This window comes from Misgurnus anguillicaudatus, chromosome 2 (genome assembly GCF_027580225.2).
Source record: "Misgurnus anguillicaudatus chromosome 2, ASM2758022v2, whole genome shotgun sequence".
In the NCBI taxonomy this organism is placed as follows: Eukaryota; Metazoa; Chordata; class Actinopteri; order Cypriniformes; family Cobitidae; genus Misgurnus; species Misgurnus anguillicaudatus.
In genome coordinates this window covers 36,934,288-36,954,279 of record NC_073338.2, presented here as the reverse complement: position 1 = coordinate 36,954,279, position 19,992 = coordinate 36,934,288, and the positions used below count along the sequence as shown (strand labels likewise).

The 19,992-nt window shown below is 36.3% G+C and overlaps 2 protein-coding genes across 3 annotated transcripts; both read left to right on the top strand.

Annotated features, from left to right (window-relative positions):
* The first annotated feature begins 1,582 nt into the window (after positions 1 to 1,582).
* On the top strand, positions 1,583 to 10,553 carry aqp1a.2 (aquaporin 1a (Colton blood group), tandem duplicate 2). 2 transcript variants are annotated; one of them, XM_055203050.2, is made up of 5 exons: positions 1,583 to 2,093; positions 4,441 to 4,605; positions 4,791 to 4,871; positions 5,325 to 5,502; positions 10,366 to 10,553. In XM_055203050.2, exons 1-5 carry the CDS (start codon positions 1,728 to 1,730, stop codon positions 10,383 to 10,385), a joined length of 810 nt encoding a protein of 269 aa, XP_055059025.1. In that variant the 5' UTR covers positions 1,583 to 1,727; the 3' UTR covers positions 10,386 to 10,553. The 2 variants fall into 2 exon arrangements, with proteins under 2 accessions (XP_055059025.1, XP_055059024.1); XM_055203049.2 differs by having other exon boundaries at positions 1,584 to 2,093; positions 5,325 to 5,537.
* Positions 10,554 to 12,111: 1,558 nt separating this feature from the next.
* On the top strand, positions 12,112 to 19,959 carry thoc1 (THO complex 1). Its single transcript, XM_073854778.1, has 21 exons — positions 12,112 to 12,263; positions 12,584 to 12,657; positions 13,068 to 13,128; positions 13,269 to 13,338; positions 13,479 to 13,597; positions 13,702 to 13,750; positions 14,976 to 15,071; positions 15,148 to 15,230; positions 15,328 to 15,401; positions 15,487 to 15,599; positions 15,687 to 15,817; positions 16,615 to 16,715; positions 16,812 to 16,878; positions 16,964 to 17,014; positions 17,197 to 17,267; positions 17,342 to 17,437; positions 18,810 to 18,875; positions 18,960 to 19,043; positions 19,130 to 19,277; positions 19,360 to 19,444; positions 19,558 to 19,959. Exons 1-21 carry the CDS (start codon positions 12,213 to 12,215, stop codon positions 19,833 to 19,835), a joined length of 1,968 nt encoding a protein of 655 aa, XP_073710879.1. The 5' UTR covers positions 12,112 to 12,212; the 3' UTR covers positions 19,836 to 19,959.
* Positions 19,960 to 19,992: the final 33 nt, after the last annotated feature.

Here is a 19,992-nt window from a genome sequence, read left to right as displayed (position 1 = left end):
CTTTCTCAGGACTATTGAATTGGTTATTTTGTGTGGTAGTCCCTTTATCCTGTCTTCTAAATGTGGAAATTTTCCTGGCCGACTCATGTCCTGGCTTTAAAATCTGACACTTTCACACAACCTTTCTTTAAGTGTGCATGAGGAATTCAGGGAGGCGAACAATGATGAAGAAAAATACTGCCGAGGAAATGTGACGTAACACGGCACGCGTGGCTTTTGCTAGGTAAATAAACAGTTTACGGTTTCCCCTACCAGGGGGTGCACAGCAGATGCAGATCTTTGTATGCAACCTATAAAAACAATTACGGCAACCTGTGTAGCTGATGGTGACAAGCCAATGTAAACTAAGCGTGTAATAAAGTACTTACATTTTTCTTACTTTTAGTTAAATGAAACCAATATCCTGAAACTTGTTACCTAACATTGTTACAATTTCCCAAATCTCATTTTATAGTAAGCAATTTTGAAAAAGTGAAAATTACTTCAATGGGTAGGGTTAGGGTTAGGTGTTAGGGTTAGGGTTAGGTTAGGTTAGGGGTTTTTAAGTGTTAGCCTACCTATTGAAGCAATTTTGAAAAAGTTAAAATTACTTCAATGGGTAGGCTAACACTTAAAAAAATTTTTGTCAACTTACATTTTCTCACCTTAAGTGAGACGTTTTCAACTAACACGCCCGCAACTCGGGCCGCAAAAAATAAAAAATAAATATTGTACTCGACCCATTCTCTGGCCCGCATTTTTTAAAAGTAGTAATTGTTTAAAATAGTTAATTGGCATCTTTATTTGAAACGACCCGAACTCGTAACCGCGGGTGACGTAGGCACCCACTCATTTCGGATCAACCTGCGCATCATCGATGCAAACCATTAAAAATAACTTTTAGTCTTTGTTTCTTAATGCTAAATATTAAATATTTTGTTTGAAATATCTACTAGTTAGCTTCACTGTAAAAAATACTGTATTTATGCAGCAGTTTGCCAGTAACTTACTGTAGATTTATATTTATCTGCAACAGTTTTGTTTATTGGCAACAGTTTGTTCAAAGAAAAATTTATATTAAAGATTAAAAAGTCTTTGTCTTTACAGAATAAAATTACAAAAAAGCCGTCTGAGCCGATGGTGTTGTGGGCAGCGCTCTGACATGTGCTTTCGCACTTCCGGCGACCCAAGTTCGATTCCCGGCTCGTGGTCATTTGCAGGTCCCCTACCCCTGTACTTTCCTGTCCTCTCCGCTATCACTGTTTAAAGGCAAAAATGCCCAAAAAATTATAAAAAGGCCTCTTTCAAAGCATTCTAGGAACCAGAACTCCTCATCAACCTTTTTTAGTTTTTTTTCTGATTTTGGTTTCTATAAATGCTTTGGGTAGTGTTGTACTTTTTGTAGTTTTTTTCTGTAAAGATAAAATGTTGTTAATGTTTATTTATCTTTGAACTAACTGTTGCCTTGCCAGTGAATAATATTAAATTAAATCTACAGTAAGTTATTGGCAAACTACTGCTTTTGTCTACAGAAAATTTAAACAGTTTTGCATTTGTTAGGTTTGTTATGTTACAGCAGCAGTTGTGACATTTAACCACCTCTAGTTAAATGCTGTTGTCTGGTCTAAATTTGTGGTCACTGTGTTAAAACCAGTTTCCTGACGGCCTCCGTTCAAGTGTTTAAAAGTGCTAGCTTACCCAGCATTTTCATTAACTAGCTAAAAAACCTAAAAGAAAGTATTCTCGTAATGGCACGGGAGTTTAAGAGTTGGTCTTTTTGGCGGGCAGTATTGGCCGAGTTTGTCGGGATGACCCTTTTTATTTTCATCGGTATCGCCTCCGCTATCGGTAACAAGCATAACAAATTTCCTGACCAAGAGGTTAAAGTAGCTTTAGCGTTTGGTCTGGCCATAGCAACACTGGCTCAGAGTTTGGGGCACATCAGTGGAGCCCACCTGAACCCAGCTGTTACCGTTGGACTGTTAGTTAGCTGTCAGATCAGCTTCTTCAGGGCCATCATGTATATTGTTGCTCAGATGTTAGGGGCTGTTGTGGCAAGTGGCATCATGTTCAAAGTTAGCCCGGACCCTGAATCAACACTGGGGCTCAATATGGTAAGTTGCTTCATACAGAATGTTGACTTAAAGTCGCTGTAACATTGATTTGTATTACAGGTCAAAAAAGACAGTGAATTGTTTCAGTAAGAGAACATCAGTCAATGTCACTGAAATTATTTCAGTATAAGTGGTCAAAGGGTCAATTACACAAATTCTTATATTCATAAATTGCACTCTAAAAAATGCTGAGCGTTGGGTTAAAAATGGATTAACACGATCCATTGAGTTGTAATTTAACCTATGCTAGTTTCAACATTTTCTGGGTCAATTTAACCAAGCGGGTTGGATTTTGTCAATTTTTTTACCCAATTATTATATTGTAATTAATTAATTACAATATAATAATTAATTAAATAATTAAAAGAATTCTGCCCCCAATTAAAATGACAGTTTTATCACATTTCTTTAATAGCTGAGCACTTGGTTAAAGCTGTCACATGTAGTTTATAGGTTTTGCTGCACTGTGCTTAGCAAAAAAAACGTTGTTTGCTATTTCGCTATGTTACCCTGGCCATTTTTTGCTACAAACTATTAAACTATGGAGAACGAAAAATATATATAAATAAAAAGTGAATAAATACATAAATGAATAAATAAATAAATGTATTTCAAAAAATTCTAAATGTATTTATTAATTAATTCGTTTATTTATTGATTAAATTTTTTATTTTGTAATTTATTCATTTCGGAATTTAATTAATTACTTATTAATTTCTGAACGCATGTATTTATTCATTTATTTATTTCTGTATTTCTACATTTATTCATTTATGTATGTATTTATATACATGTAAGTCATTTTTCGTCCTCCACATAAGTGTCATTTACACTGGGGACGCTGGGGACATGGCCCCACCACTTTTTGAAATGGCTGATTTTGTCCCAACCACTTTTTGAAAGCATTTTGTTAAAATGTTCTGAAAAATCAAACAATACCTGTGCCACTTACACTGCAAAAACTTTCTTACTTAATTTTGTCTTGTTTTTCAGTAGAAATATCTAAAAATTCTTAAATTATGATGCTTTTTCTTGATAAGCAAAAATCTAGTTTTTAGACAAAAACTAGACAATTTACGTGAATTTGTGATTAAAACAAACAAAAATATCTGCCAATGGGGTGAGACAAAAATCTAAAAATAAGATTTCTTTTTTCTTAAACACTTAATTTGAGCAAAATTTTCTCACCCCATTGGCAGATATTTTTGCTTGTTTTAAGCACAAATTCACTTAAATTGTATAGTTTTTGTCTAAAAACTAGACTTATTTTCTTACATCATTTTGCTCATCTTGATAAAAGAATTTTTAGATATTTCTACTGAAAACAAGACAAAAATATTAAGTAAGAAAGTCAGATTTTCAAGAAAAAAATTCTTAGTATTTTGGTCTTGTTTTCAGTAAAAATATCTAAAAATTCTTAAATTAAGATGATTTTTCTTGATAAGCAAACATTTTGTTTTTAGACAAAAAATATAAAATTTAAGTGATTTTGTGCATAAAACAAAAATCTGCCAATGGGTTAAGCGATTTTTTTCTTGAATTTAGTGTTTAAGAAAAATTTTCAAGATTTTTTGCTTACCCCATTGGCAGATTTTTGTGCTTGTTTTATGCACAAAATCAGTTACTAAATTTATTTTCGAAGGCCCTTTTGTTCATCAAGAAAAAGCATCTTAATTTAAAAAAAATTAGATATTTTTACTAAAAACAAGACGAAAATACTAAGACATTTTTTTCTTGAAAATAATTTTTTGCAGTGTACGACTGGTTTTGTGGTCCAGGATCACATATGTTGTGTTTCTTTTACATATGTTATGAATTTCATTGTTATCATTGACTTAACATGCTGCTGATTTCTACAGGTGCTTTGGCACTGTTCGACTGAGCTGGTGTTGCAGGGACTGTTACATGTGTGCAGTCGACATTGTTGAGGGTTTTATGCTGAGTATTTTTTTGTTTGTTGGCCGGCCTACAATATTCCCATTTTGATGCGTCGTTATTCAATATTTTTCCCGTCCTGCTGTAATGGTTTTTCATCTGATCTTTTGTCCCACCACTTGTCAACACAAAGTGATCCTCAATATTAAAGATATGAAGATATATGTAAAAAATTTAATGTTGTGTTTGAGTGTGCCAACTTACCATATAGTGCCGTCTGGGTTAACCATGTGTAAGAAGATGAATGTAACATGTCACAGTTTAATTGTGATTCAGGAAATGATGAATACAATATTAAATGATCCACTCTTTCTATTATAATTTAACCATAATGTTATTAAATCATTTTACTGTTAAATCGTGTTTCTTTCGAATCTGCAAATGATTTTCCTTCTTTCTTTCATTCTTATAGGTGAGTCACGGCGTAAAAACAGGTCAGGCGTTTGCCATTGAGCTTTTTGCAACATTTCAGCTGGTCCTCTGTGTGTTGGCCACAACAGATAAGCGTCGAACCGATGTTATGGGCTCTGCACCTCTTGCCATCGGGCTATCGGTTGGTTTGGGACACCTGGTAGCTGTAAGTACATCATATATGCCTTTCACATCCATATCCATATTTGCCTAAATCTAATATTAACGTGAAAGTAAATAAAAGCAATGATGTGGGAAATTAGATCAGTAAACTTCTAAGAAAGCTCAACTGAGGCTCTATCCTACTTTATGGTTGCTTGCTCACCATAAACTCATTTCCATTACATGTAGATCAGTTACACCGGGTGCGGTATCAATCCTGCTCGATCTTTCGGACCAGCTGTTGTTCTTGAAGCATTCAAAAACCAGTGGGTAAGTGATTTCCATATTTTGATATGTCAAGCAACCTTAAACCAACTTTTACGCTATACGGAAACAGTCAGAATTGTTTTAAAATAACAAACATCATGGCACATTGTTGCACTTCCTCTAAAGCAGCGGTCGCACAGTGGGATAAAGTGGGGCGCGCAAAGTTGCTTTGCTGTTGTGGTGAATGACACAAAATGTGTTTAATCCAATTAATGTCAATAAAAAGTACTCAGTTATAAAAGAGATAAAATGTGTGTATTTCTCATATTTCCATTTAAAAATATGTTGGTGGGTCCCTTTAAATTATACCTATTTGAGTGGGTTGCAAAATGAAAAGTTTGGGAACCACTGCTTTTACAGAAAGGAAAATCGTTTGTTATTTAATTTAAGGGATTCCTTTTAGAGCAGGTAGATTTGATGTGTAAACTGACAAAATGTTCTAATTATTTCCTGTAGATATACTGGATTGCGCCCCTGACCGGAGGGGTGGCCGCTGCCCTTGTATACGACTTCTTGCTGTACCCAAAGAAGGAAGGGTTTGGCAGGCGCATGAATGTTCTGAAAAGTGGCGAAGAACCGGAAACCTCTGCGACTGAACCCCTAATCGAACCAAGAACCCCCAGATCTGGTTCTGGTCAGTGGCCCAGGCCATGAGATGTGATGAGTCTTGTAAATTCTCATACACTTCTTTAATATTTGTCACATTTTTTTATGTTATGTACATATTGATAACTATAGAGAAGCAATAAAGGAGCAATAGCATTTAATACATCCTTTACCCAAAGCATTTTTTGTCCGCTATTGTATTTCACCATCTGATGTTTTAGCAATATTACTCATATTGGTTCAGTTATAATTTTAAGTATGAGCAGCTTGTAGCTACAGTACTGTACAAATCTGTAAAATATCGTTAACACTTCTGCAAGACAGTTAACAAGTACCACCAAAGCGAGCTGATGTCAACTTCTGTATCACCTCCAGACTCGAACTGCTACTAAAACTGTCACTTAAGTCAGCACTTGTTGCTTGTCACAAATTTAACAGACAATTCAACAAAGCTGGCTTCTAGCCAGTGTCATGACCCGAATGTTAGCTTTGTAGTATAGGTAAACATATATGAAAATAATGTATCCACTGGCACATTTTGAAAGGAAGGATTTTGTTTCCTTTTTGGCACCATCAAAGGCATTGTATACATGAATCCGCTTGCGTAGATGTTTATCACTTTTAATAGATGCTACTCCAAGTCCCATTAGGTATCCTTTTTGGGGGAGAGCTTTTGCCTCTACAGACATGATCATCATTATATTTAATATCTCTAAAATATTGTGACCCTCCCCAAACATGTCAGAGCATGGGGGTGTAAAGAGTTGAAAGTGCATGCCTAAAATGTTTGGCAAGCATACAAATGATAAAAATGAAACATTTTGGTTCGGCTCCATTAGAATGATGTTCAGTGCATTTATCCTTTTTAATTTGTCTGGTTGAAGTAACAGCGTAGGAGATAAAGATGGCGATTTATTTTAAATGTTAAAACAAATTTCTGATAATAATAATTAGGGAAATACTTAAGTTTACTTTAGAGGAACACATCTGATGGATGTGTGGTTAAAAGCAACCAAATGCAGTTCAGTCCGATTATTTAACCAGCACTGTAAGCAATGACTCCTTTTAAGTACAGGAGTCGGAATTCAATATTGACAGGGCGTTTGATATGTAATATATGAAAACCAGTTGTCTGCGCTCTCAGAAAAAATCATGTACAAAAGCTGTCAATAGGACGGTACCTGCAGACGACTCTGGGCAGGATCCGGCCTTGAGTCATATGCTCTCTTGATAAAAATGTCCTAATCTGTACCATTTAGCTACAGATATTTATACATCAGTGGCGGCTCGTGACTGCTCTTCTGAGGGGCACAAATTTTACACAAATTAAAATAAGTGTTTGGAGTGTCATGTGTTTTGCTTGCATTTTCAAAATATGTGTTTGTTGCATCATGTGAACCATGTGCATTACGTGTTTTGTCAAAATAAGTGCCTGCTGCACAAGTGTTAAAACCGTTGATGATTAAAGAGACGCTCAAGTTCACGAAATACACGCAAGACACTCCCTTAACAGTAAACTCTGATTACGCATGAGATTATGCAAGTATCTGGCAAACGCGGGCGATTTTTTATCATAAACCCTTTTAGACGCCTCTGCAAAAGAGACTTATTTTGACAAGACACGTGATGCACATAGGTTCACTCGACGCGCCAGACAAATATTTTAAAATTATGAACTACACACATGACGGGCTACATGCATGTTGTGACAAACTTTGCATCGTGCACCCTCGAAAAAAGAAGTCAACGGCCGCCAGGTATACATTTTGTCTCAATATGTACCATTGAGGTACTAAAATGCAATCTTTAATTGAAAAGGTGTACTTTTTTGAAAGGGTACACCACCCTAGTGACAACTTTTGTATCATTTTCCTGAGAGAGTGTGTTTCTGGTTATTCTTCGCTGCCAACTATTTATGGTTATCAACCTCAAATTATGCTAAATTATGCTATTATTGATATTGTGTGGGTAGAGAGACAAAACTGTTGAGCGGCAAAGGCAATGCTTAAATAAAATGAATGGGAGAGTTTTGCACCAAAAAGCAGTGGGAGTTCCCCGAATGCTTATATATACTGTAAAAAAAACTTTGCTGCCTTAAAATTTTTTGTTAAATCAACTCAGATTTACAAGTCATGTCAACAGAGATGAGTTGTCACAACTTATAAAATATAGATGAGAAAAGTCAACTTAATTTTATTAGTTATAACAACTCACCTGTAGTTAAAACAACTCATCTATAGTCAAGATAAATAATAGTAAGTTGAAATGACTTGTAAATCCGAGTTAATTCAACAAAAAATTTTAAGGCAGCAACTTATTTTTTACAATGTAGTTTAAAGTACAAAATAAACCCTGTTTGCAATATGGTCTTGATAATGTCATGTATTCAAAGTTATCAAGGGTTAGAGAAACATACAATTTCTAATGCAACTTGATTTGAATTAGAACTCCCAGTTTCAAATATTAAAGGGGCCATGGCATGAAAATCTGACTTTTTCCATGTTTAATTGGGTCCCTATTGCTTTTATCAACCTAGAAAATGTGAAAAGATCAACCCAGTAACTTATTTTTAGTAAACCATTCTCTACAAGCACATGAAAAAATAGGTTGTTGAAATTTGTCTCTCCTTATGATGTCATTAGGAGCTCTTATTATAATAATACCACCCCTTAATCTGCACTATCCAACCACAGCACTGCCATTTAGTGAAGAGAAAAGCCCAATTGAGTTTTAATTGCAACAAACCACCATCATTGTGATCAGTGTTTGAATTTCATCAGCTCATTTGCATTTTAAATGACACGCCCAAAACGGCACATTTTTGCACACACCTACAAAGTGGCACTTTTAGCATGCTATAATTAATTATATATATGGTATTTTGAGCCAAAGATTTATTTGACATCATAAAAAAAGTCTTGTGCCATGGCCCCTTTAAAGGGAACATATAATGAAAATCTGACTTAATCCATGTTTAAGTGCTATAATTTAGTCCCCAGTGCTTTTATCAACCTAGAAAATGTGAAAAAGATAAATCCAGTAACTTAGTTTTGGTAAACCATTCTCTGCAAGTATGTGAAAAAATAGATAATTGAAATTTTACTCCCCCTGTGATGTCAGAAGGGGATAATACCGCACTGCGATTTAGTGCAGAGAACAGCTCATTTGCATTTAAAAGGACACGCCCAAAACCATATTTTTCACAAAGTGGCAATTTTAACATGCTATAATAAATTATCTATATGATATTCTGGGCTAGAACTTTACATAAATACTCTGGGGACACCAAAGATTTATTTGACATCTTAAAAAAACACCTCTGAACACTTCCCCAAGCCTCACGTCTGGGGTTTTAAATGGCAAAGCACTGTTCAAATTTTGAAGTGTATGAATTTCTTTTAAAGTGCTGCTTTGATTATTCTTTATTAGTTATTTTTCCTTGAACTTAATTAATTTCCTCCCATTTATAAATGTATTCATTTGGCAGACTCTTTTATTCAAAGCAAATTACAGCACATACATTTTATCAGTATGCGTGGTCACTGGGAATAGAACCCACAACCTTTGCGCTGCTAACGCAATCCTCTTCCAGTTGAGCTACAGAAACAATTCCCCCATGTAATGCAAAGGAAACCGTCTGAATATGAAGCTGTGTGCAATTTTCCTAATATTCACTATATGATGAGTGATTTAGCGCTCTTATCTGTCTTTCCACCATGACACTTTCACTCCCACTCTGCTTTGCATCACTTCTCAACAGGGATTCAGGTGCCATGATAGTGATGACGGGTATTGCTATGACCGTTTTGAAACTGCTTAAAACTATAACCTATTAGTGAACCAATGTGCACAAGAATGCAAAACAAACACATAAAGAAAAACTTGCTGGCTTAAGAGCTCTTGACTTCCCCTGGCCGTACCGCGCTAACCACACGTAAAGGGAACAGAGCTCGTCTTGATGGCTTTACTGTGGGTGGGGTGACACTTTTGACAGACATTTATCGAGTGACAGAACTGTAACACCCAAAACTTCAGTTATCAGTTTCCTCACATTGTGCTGATGAGGTCAAAACAAACATGCAGATCCTTTTGTAACCTGCATTGCTTCACAGAAACTATTTACAAACCAAATTTAAGGAGCTGGCATTGATAGAACAAGAAAAGACTGCACCACTTAACATTCAACAAACAGTTTCTATATGATAGTCCTATCCTAAGAAATTTGGTTGTATATCATGTTGTAGCTATGGCATGGGAGATGTTAAAATTCATAATGATGAATATTAACTGCCTTTATTTTTTTGTATAATCAAACTGGCTTGATAAAATTAAGTTTTTTAAGCAATTTGAACTTGTTTTTAAAAGAAAAATGCTAACACTTTACTATAAGGTTGTGTTTTTTTTACATATTAAATGCATTAGCTAACATGCACTAACAATGAGCAATATCGTTTTAAAGCATTTATTAATTTTTGTTAATGCTAATACAATTGCTCATGTTAATTCGTTATGCATTAACTAATGTTAACAGTTATATCTTTTGATTTTAAATATGTATTAGTAAATGCTGACATTTACTATGAAGAATCAATGCTGTAGAAGTAATAGTAATACTTCATTTTTAGATTAACTAATATATTAATTAATGTCAACAAATACAACGTCATTGTAAAATGTTACCAAAGGAATAGCACATTTAAAAAATGACTTGTAAAGCCAATTTTAACGTAAACTTTTGAGACAGCTAATAATATTTACAGTGCTAACATGTTCAGTATTTTAGTATTTTACTTTAAAATAAGTTATATTTTGCTTATATAATTATAAAATGTAGCCTGTTTAAGGACATTAAGGCATGTACTGACTGTGTTTGTCTTTTTCTGTGTTGCAGGAGGTCTAGGAGATGAGTGACACATTAATCACAATAATTTGCTCTTAAAATTGGATGTTTAAAGGTAATTGTCATTAAGTCTGTTGTAAGGTAAACATCAGGCCATTGTCTTACAACAAACAAACAAATAAAGGAAGGAAAGGAATTCCAGCTGTGATTTTATCGCACTTACCTGACCTTCAAGCTCATGACTGGATATGCGTCATCCTTTGACAGTCAGGATTTTATGTTATTTTGCCACTCTTGTGACGTTTGCAAGACGTAAGAAGACCACATTTGTAAAATTTAAACACAATCCCAAAAGCAGATGGTGATGCTGAAAACATCTGCTGGCTTTGACATATACAGGCAGCTCATAAATACATCCCAGCACAAAGGTTCATTTCATATATTGATCAAACTGAAATAACTGATGGTCTACATATACAAAAAAGGAAGATTTAAAAAGATTTTTGTATTATTTTGACATTTTGTTTTTATTTTTGTGATTTTAAAGAGTGGGTTTAGACTTTAAATGTGCTTCTGACTTGATTGACCTTGATCTATGTGTGATAACAACCAAATAAATAAATAAATAAATATCAGAAACATGAAGGTCTGGTTCTTTTAGAATTCACTTAATAAGATGCTGCACATACTCTTGTGTATATTTGGTGTGTTTTAACAGTCTTGTCTTTCTTATTTAGTGAACTTAACCTAAATGTGTACACTCTAAAAAAGCTGGGTTATTTTAATTAACCCACATAATGTTTAGATTTGACCCAACAATGAGTTAAAACAACCTAACATTTTGGGTTGAAACAACCAAGCCAAGGTTAAAGTTAAATTACACCCCAACAAGCGGGGCCCGTCCCTTTTGGGGTTGAAAATAAACCCTGATTTACCCCTTGCCCTGCTGAAAAAAAACAGCATGGACCAGCATGGGAATTATGCTGGTCTGCTGGTTTGATCCTGGTTTAGCTGGTGGTCACCAGCATACCAGCACCAAAACACAACATATGCTCGTCTTGCTGGTATGACCAGCATGGGATGCTGGTGCTAATGCTGGTTTAGTGCTGGTTTAGCTGGTGCTAAAGCTGGTTTGGTGCTGGTTTAGCTGGTGCTAATGCTAATGCCAGCACCAAAACACAACATATGCTGGTCTTGCTGGTATGCTTTTTTTTCAGCAGGGTGGTTGGGTAAAATATGGACAACCCTGTTGATTTAAATTAGCATAGAAAATGCCCTTATAAAAATTGTAAAAAAAAAAATGCTGGGATATTTTCGATGTAAACATTTTCTGGGATAGTTTAACCCAACGGCTGGGTTCGTCCCTTTTTGACCAAAAACTTCGTTTAACTCAACCCAGCTTTTTTAAAGTGTTACTAAACCCACTGTAAAAGTCTCATCCAAAACACCTGTTAGACTACTTCTTTTATTGTGAAATTATAAACTTCATTTATACGCAAATAATGAATGTTTTTTTGCTTATTTTACCTGTTTATTTTCTACTTGGCAACACCAAATTATCATAATATGTTGTAACTTCACTGTAGTAATGTCAGTAGTAAGACGATATGGTATTTTGTGGGGAAACTGGGGTTACCATGGTAAAAATATTTTCTTATGTTTATAAAATAAAATAATATTTATAAAAATATATATAATGCATTTTATATATTACAATACATTATTAAATGATCCATTCAATTATCCTTAAAACGGTAAACTGGCGTGTTATTTGATGTTTTGAAACTGAAAAGGCACGTGACTGCCATCTGCTGGCCATTTCGTACAAATGTCACTGACGTTAATGTGAACCGGAAGTAGAAACGATCAGGGGTCAGACGGACAAAGCGCCAGTAAAGATGTCGCCGCCGACACTGTTCAATTTTACTGAAGCTAGAGATAAATTTACGGTAAGCCATTAACTTTAAGTGAAACCGTTAAATTACCAATAGATGTGCTTTGACGTTGACAAAGATTGATGCATGTTTTTAAAGGTAGTTCACTAGTAGTTTATCATATGTCAAGTACTATGTTGGTTTACCTACACACAATGTTGTTATCAAATGGTAATACTATGTAAATATATATATCAAGATACTGAAAGATTACAGTATATGTACAATGGTATATAGTATTTAATGTACAAGTATCTAGTCCAAACGAAAACATGTTCATATGACTTTTTATTGGTGTAGTCTGGATCATAAATGAACCCCTCTCTTTTCTGCAGGGTGCCACCAAAAGTGCTGTGGATATCAAGAATTGTAAACCTCTGACCACAGCTTTTAGTCATCTGCCTGGAAAGTAAGTACTTTGGTTTCTTTTTTCAGTTTTGTAGCATAATATAGATTGTAAAACATTGTTATGTATGCAAGCCATATTGGTTAGGTTTGAATCTACAGCTGTTGAGGTCTGTGTGCTGCGCTATATTTAAGAAAATCTGATAATGCTTATAAAGTTTGTAAAAGTTTTATATATATATATAAAGAGAGAGAGATTTTTATACTTAAAATTATATAACCAAGAAACATATTTCACATTATTTCTGGGAAAAGGAAAGCATCACTTGTCTCGCAGTCCTAAAACTTTGCCTATTTGTAACTTTTTGAAGTATTGAAATCATTGTCTATGGCGGTATGCACTTTTGTGATATTTCAATGATTTTGCTATATACGGCTGCCCTACTTACTGTGATGTCATTTGATTGTTTACAGTGAAACAGAGAAGAAAAGCACTCTGGATCAGGCTCTACGTGGAGTCCTTGAAGAGCAGATAGTGAGTCCACAGCATTCATATCTCATCAAGAATTATTTGTTTCTCTAGATCAACTGGTGGACTATGGCACTTGCAATGCCAAGGTCGGAGATTCAATTTTGTAAAAAAAAACAAAAAAAACTTTTTACATTATTTTCCAGGTGACGCAGAAAGTGAATGTTGAGGATTTCCTTTCTCTGATCTACATAAGTATTGATTGTGTGACTGAAGGTATGTAGACATAAACTGCTACCTCTCATCTGGGATGAAAGTTTACGTCCTGTTTGTGTACTTGTTGTGTGCATAAGAAACCATTTGAAGATCACTCATCATCTGCATTAATTCTCTTCATCATGCTAATATTCATGCAGGCATCTGCTCGGCTACCTCTCCATTTCTTCTGCTGGGAGATGTTCTGGACTGTCTTCCTTTGGATCAGTGTGAAAAGATATTCTCCTTTGTTGAAGAAAATGTTGCTACATGGAAGTCTGTGAGTTTGCAACAGTTTTTAACTTGATGGTTGTTTAACAAATGTAGGTTTGATGGAGTTATAAGGAATACTATTAATAGTCGTTTGCTCTTTCATATTTACAGAATACATTTTACTCTGCTGGAAAAAACTACTTGTTAAGAATGTGCAATGGTAAGTTATGTTTTTATATGCTTAACATTGATGGGATAAGATAGCACTTAAATAAATATTTTGGGCTGTTGTATATCTATACTATGTTTGTCTGTTTGCAACAAAAATGTATTTACACCAGACATCTTATCTATTATCAATTCAGGCATTCAAACATTATTATGTACATTATAAAACAAATAGTTCAGGTACTGGATGCTGATTGGTCAGTCCATCTGTTCAGAAATCTGTTTTAGTGGCATCATCGGTGAGATTGTAAGTTCCACTCCAGTTTTAGACACACACTCGCGAACTTCCCTAAGCACTTCCCCTCGGGGGAATCCCTGTCGCCATTTTGAAGTGCGTTCCACTTCGTCAAGTGGACGAGGGAAGTTTGTATGGACAGACCCTCGCTCCCTCGATTTTGACCGAGGGAGCGAGTCTGCTTCATATGTACACTTCATGCAGCTTCATATCCCACAATGCAACACGATTGTGACGTCACTTCAGCAACTCGCGCTTTGCACATGGAGGGGGCGGTCTCCACTTTCCATGCGATCAAGGGCTTAATGCAATCCATTTGAACCCACTTCAAGTGTTCTAGCAGTAGTGGGCACTCGTACAACGTAAGCAATGACGTACATCCGAGTGAACGAGACTGAGGGAAGTTAGCGAGGGAAGTTCATAAAAAAACGAACTGGAACGCAGGAGGGTCAGTCCACAGCTCAACCTCCCTTTCTAAATGCATAGTGAAGCTATGGTAGCCTCCACAGGACAAACACGTCATCGCCTATGGCAACTTGGTGACAAAACGCGCTCTATAGAACGGTTATATAGCCTGTAGTGTGTGCGGCTCGTCGTGTCAAAATATATGTTCAGCGTGTCATGTGAACAATGTGCATCATGCTTTAAAAAATACGTGCCTGCTGCGGACGTTTCAAAGGGGATTATGATAAAAGAGATGCTCACATTTTCCAGATACTAGCTTAATCTCATGTGTAATTAGAGTTTAGTGTGAATTTGCGCCCCTCAGAAGAGAAGTAAATGTCACACAATGTTCTCTGGGCATTTTAATATTCAAAATGTACCTTATTTCTTTGGCATAAAAGATGAGTTCCATCTGTTGAAATTAGAAACTTATGGGTTCATATTAATAACTACCATATCTCCCTAATGATTAATATTCCTATATTTTCATCATAACATTGAATTATAGTAGCCTGACATATGTACCATCGCCCTACAGATCTCCTCAGAAGGCTCTCTAAAACTCAGAATACAGTGTTTTGTGGACGGATTCAGCTGTTTTTAGCACGTCTCTTTCCTTTGTCAGAAAAATCAGGTACGTTCTTTGAAAATTGTTTTTCCCCACTGCATTGGTATTTCTTTATAACTAAGACGTTATTGTCTGTCATCAGGACTGAACTTACAAAGTCAGTTTAACCTGGATAACATCACAGTGTTCAACAAAAATGAACAGGAGAGCACACTTGGACTGCAGGTAAATATACTGATCAACACACGTAAATTAACCAGGTGAAGACTTGGGTGAACTTAGTCTATAAAAAGCTAAATGGTGCTTGTTTTTGTTCGTCTAGCACTCTGAAGTAAAGGAGGATGGGATGGAGGTAGAGGAAGGGGAGATGGGTGAGGAAGATGCACCTGCACCCTGGTGAGAAATTATACATTATAATTATAGCCATTTTGAATCAAATGTGTAAACAAAGCCATAGTGTTAAAGTTATATATTTTTATAGTACCATTCCCATCGACTACAACCTGTACAGAAAGTTTTGGACACTACAGGACTACTTTAGAAACCCTCTACAATGCTACGACAAATTCTTATGGATGACATTCCTTAAGTATTTATCAGCTTACTGCATTTTGTTATTTATCTTCCCCTTAAAAATCTAACCAACATGAATGTGACTTCTCGATATGTTTTTGCAGTATTCAGATGAGACACTCGCCGTGTTTAAGAGCTATAAACTAGACGACATGCAGGCGTCTAAGAGAAAGCTGGAGGAGATGAGGACCGCTGCAGGAGATCACGTTTACTTCGCCAAGTTTCTCACTAGTGAGAAGGTCGGTGCTTCCAGTCCTTTAAAGAAAAACACCAACGTTTTTTTAATATTTTACTATGTTCTTACCTCAACTTAGACAAATTAATACATGCCTATCTTTTTTCAATGCGTGCAATCTTTGTACAGCGCGTCGTGAATGTGTTAGCATTTAGCCTAGCCCCATTCATTCCTTAGGACCCAAACAGGGATGAATTTTGAAGCCACCAAACACTTTCATGTTTTCCCTTTTTAAAGACTGCTTCATGAGTATTTACAGGAGTAAGTATGGTGGCACAAAAAACGTGGCGGTGACGATTTTTTAATTTCCAGCACTTCGACATCGGGCGCAGTAATATTAACGGAAGTTTAAGCGTGAGGGGTGATGATGTTACTACGCGCCAAGGTCAACATGCTGCAAACTAAGTGCTCTTCCCCCATACAATATAGTTCCCTTAAAATAATCCACTTAAAAATCGCCACATTTTATTTTGTGCCACCGTACTTACTCGTATAACTACTCATGTAACAGTCTTTAAATAGGAAAAACATGGAAGTGTCTGGCGGCTTCCAAACCCATCCCCGCTTGGATCCCAAGGAATGAATGGGGCTAGGCTAAATGCTAACACATTCACAACACGCTGTACAAAGATTAAGTGCACGCTTTGAAAAAAAGATAGGTATGTATTAATTTGTCTAAGTAGAGGTGAAAACATAGTAAAGTATTGAAAAACGGTGGTGTTTTACTTTAATAAAACAAGTTTGTGTAGATTTAATTCGTGTGTGGTTTATGACGACAACACATTCTCATTCTTTGAACAGTTGATGGATCTTCAGTTGAGCGACAGCAACTTCAGACGACACATTCTGCTTCAGTACCTCATTCTCTTCCAGTACCTCAAGGGCCAGGTCAAATTCAAGAGGTCAGATAGGCAGTAAAGGTTTATTCGCTTAATCTTGTGCTGTGAGACTTTAATCCTTTACTAATATTTGTTTTTCTTTCTTTTCAACTCTCACAGTTCCAGTTGTGTTTTGAATGATGATCAGTCTTTGTGGATTGAGGACACAACCAAACTTGTCTATCAGGTTTGTGTCTAAAGCATCATCAGTGTATAGTAGGTGTGTAGGCAAAACTTTGATCACAACTCACCTGTCTCTCTTTCCATTGAAGCTACTAAGAGAAACTCCTCCAGACGGTGACAAGTTTGCATCTATGGTTGAGGTAAATATTCCAATTTGTTTTCTATACACAATATTTAGGTAGTCCAATGTAATAGTTATAAGTGTTTCAAAACAAAACATGCAGTGCACTTTAAATTATTAAAGTCTTGTGACACATTTGTGTCTGAATGTTTGTTGTACCACTTCTGTAGTTCCAATCATTTATGCTTTTATCACCAACAGCACATTCTGAACACAGAAGAAAACTGGAACTCTTGGAAGAATGAGGGCTGCCCAAGTTTTGTTAAAGAAAGGTATTGCCTTTAAAAAAAAAAGCTATTCTTGCTGTTATGACTGTGATATGCAAATATCTGTTTATTTTCCTCAGACCCGCAGAGACCAAACCCATCCGGCCTACCAAAAAGAGACCAGCACCAGAGGACTTCCTGGGAAAAGGCCCTGATCGCAAGATCTTCATGGGAAAGTAAGATATTAACAGTGGCTGCCGTTGACTTTTCTTCTGAGGGGCCCAAATTTAAAATATGTGTTCGGAATGTCGTGTGTTGCTCGTCATGTCAAAATATATGTTAGTTGCATCATGTGAACCTATGTGCATCATGCTTCATGTCCAAATACGTGCCTGTTGAAATGCATCAAAAGGGTTTATGATAAAAGAGACGTTCACAAAATACTCGCAAGACACTAACTTAACCCTTAAAAGATTAGTCCATTTCCTTAAAAAAAATCCAGATAATTTACTTGCCACCATGTCGTCCGGAATGTTGGTGTCTTTCTTTGTTCATTCGAGAAGAAATTGTGTTCTTTGAGGAAAACATTCCAGGATTTTTTTTATTTTAATGGACCCCAACACTTAACAGTTTTAATGCAGTTTAAAATTGCAGTTTTAAAGGACTCTAAACGATCTGAAATGAGGCATAAGGGTCTTATCTAGCGAAACGATTGTCACTGTTGGCAAGAAAAATTAAAAATATGCACTTTTAAACCACAACTTATCATCTTCCTCCGGTCGTGTGATGCGCCAGCGTGACCTCACGTAATACGTCATCACGTCACGGATATAGTATGCGAAACTATGCCCAAGTGTGGAGAAAGACGACCATTCCGATGTTGTTGTATGTCAAATGATAACTAATTAATGTCTTTGTGTCAGTTTATTGTTTAGAATGGTCCGCAAATGTGCGTTTCATATATGTAACACGTGACCTTTAGACATCATTACGCAATTATGTGAGGTTGCGCTGGCGCATACACGGCCGGAGAGGGAGGAGGAGTTGTGGTTTAAGAGTGCATATTTTTCTTGTCAAAAATTACAAACGTTTTGCTAGATAAGACCCTTATGCCTCGTTTGGTATTTTTGGAGTCCTTTGAAGCTGCGTTGAAACTACAATTTTAAACTGCATTAAAACTGTTAAGTGTTGGGGTCCATTAAAATGAGAAAAATCCTGGAATGTTTTCCTCAAAAAACAATTTCTTCTCAACTAAACAAAGACAGACATCAACATTTTGGATAACATTGGTGGTAAGTAATTTAACTTTTTTTTTTTTTTTTAGATTGAGTGAGTATCTGGCAAACGGGAGCGTTTGTTTTATAATAAACCCATTAGAAGTGTCTGGAGCAGTCACGTATTCTGACATGTTCACATGACGCGCCGAACACATATTTTGACATGACATGCCATACACATGACAGGCTAAATACATGTTATGACGAACTTCGTATCGTGCGCCGCCGAAAAAGTCACCGATCGCCACTGGATATTAATATTATTTTTATACCTGAACTATTTTAAACTTCATTTGTTACTGCATACAAATTTGACACTCGCTTTTCACAGTGACGAACTCACAAGGCTTTGGAATCTAAATTCAGACAACATGGAGGCCTGCAAGTCAGACAGCAGGTTTGCCTTTTATAAACACTCGAATTACAGTTTATTCATTTAGTCAGAGCAGTTTTGCATTACTTTTCTTCGTCTTGATTAAAGGGAGTTCATGCCGTCACTGGAGGATTTTTTTGAAGAAGCCATCGTACAGGCCGATCCGACAAACATGGTGGAGGATGCGTACAAGTAAGGACTTTTACAAATCCACAATAAGAACGTCACATTAGACACGAGACCCCAGAATAAATCAACTCTTCCCTGTCTTATCTCAGAGTGGTGCGAAACTCAAACTACGGCTGGCGAGCCCTGCGGCTGCTTTCCAGGAGGAGTCCTCACTTTTTCCAGCCCACCAACCAGCAGTTCAAAAGTCTGGCAGAATATCTGGAAAACATGGTTATTAAACTGGCCAAAGAGCTACCTGTGAGTGGACATCAACCTTATTTTTATAAAATAAAGAGTTGATACATGCTAATATGGCTGTGCTTTTTCCTCTAATTTACAGAAGGACATTCCATCTGAGGAGATAAAAACTGGAGAGGAAGATGATGATGAGAATGGGGATAACTTATTGAAAGAGAGCAATGACAGTGAGTACATGACTCCCGTGACACGTACATGCATGTGCATACATCACTTATGTTGGTAAAAAGTAGTTAATATAAGTATGAATGAATTTAGCTTAATTATGTTCTCCAACCAGGTCCCAGCATTCAGAGCAAGGGAGTGACCAATAGTCAGATGGATGAGATTGCTGCCAAGCTCGGAGACCAGTGGAAGATACTGGGGGACCATCTGGAAATGAGCGAGAAGGAGATTCGCGTGATAGAGTCTGATAGTGAGGATGTGGAGCTGCAGGCGAAGATGCTGCTGGTGGCCTGGCAAGACCGAGAAGGCCCTCAAGCTACGATGGAGAGCCTGGTCACAGCCCTCAACGCAGCTGGCTTCAGCAATATCGCAGATGCCCTCAATGAAACGTAACTCTCTGCTTTTTTTCCCAGCATCTCCTTTGTGTTTTGCAACTTATTGGTCGGTTTTAGTCATTTTTGATGGTATTTGTATGTTTTTGCTGTACCTTTTGAAATAAATGTCAATACCAAATAAATCCAATCTTTTTATGTTTTTTAATCAAACACAC

Coding starts and splice junctions, on each gene's coding strand:
- aqp1a.2 (XM_055203050.2), top strand. CDS start 1,728: ATGGCACGGGAGTTTAAGAGTTGGTCTTTTTGGCGGGCAGTATTGGCC. Junction 4,872..5,324: donor AAGCATTCAAAAACCAGTGG/GTAAGTGATTTC, acceptor TATTTCCTGTAG/ATATACTGGATTGCGCCCCT. Junction 5,503..10,365: donor AACCCCCAGATCTGGTTCTG/GTCAGTGGCCCA, acceptor TCTGTGTTGCAG/GAGGTCTAGGAGATGAGTGA.
- thoc1 (XM_073854778.1), top strand. CDS start 12,213: ATGTCGCCGCCGACACTGTTCAATTTTACTGAAGCTAGAGATAAATTT. Junction 18,876..18,959: donor GCCTGCAAGTCAGACAGCAG/GTTTGCCTTTTA, acceptor TCTTGATTAAAG/GGAGTTCATGCCGTCACTGG. Junction 19,445..19,557: donor ATTGAAAGAGAGCAATGACA/GTGAGTACATGA, acceptor TTCTCCAACCAG/GTCCCAGCATTCAGAGCAAG.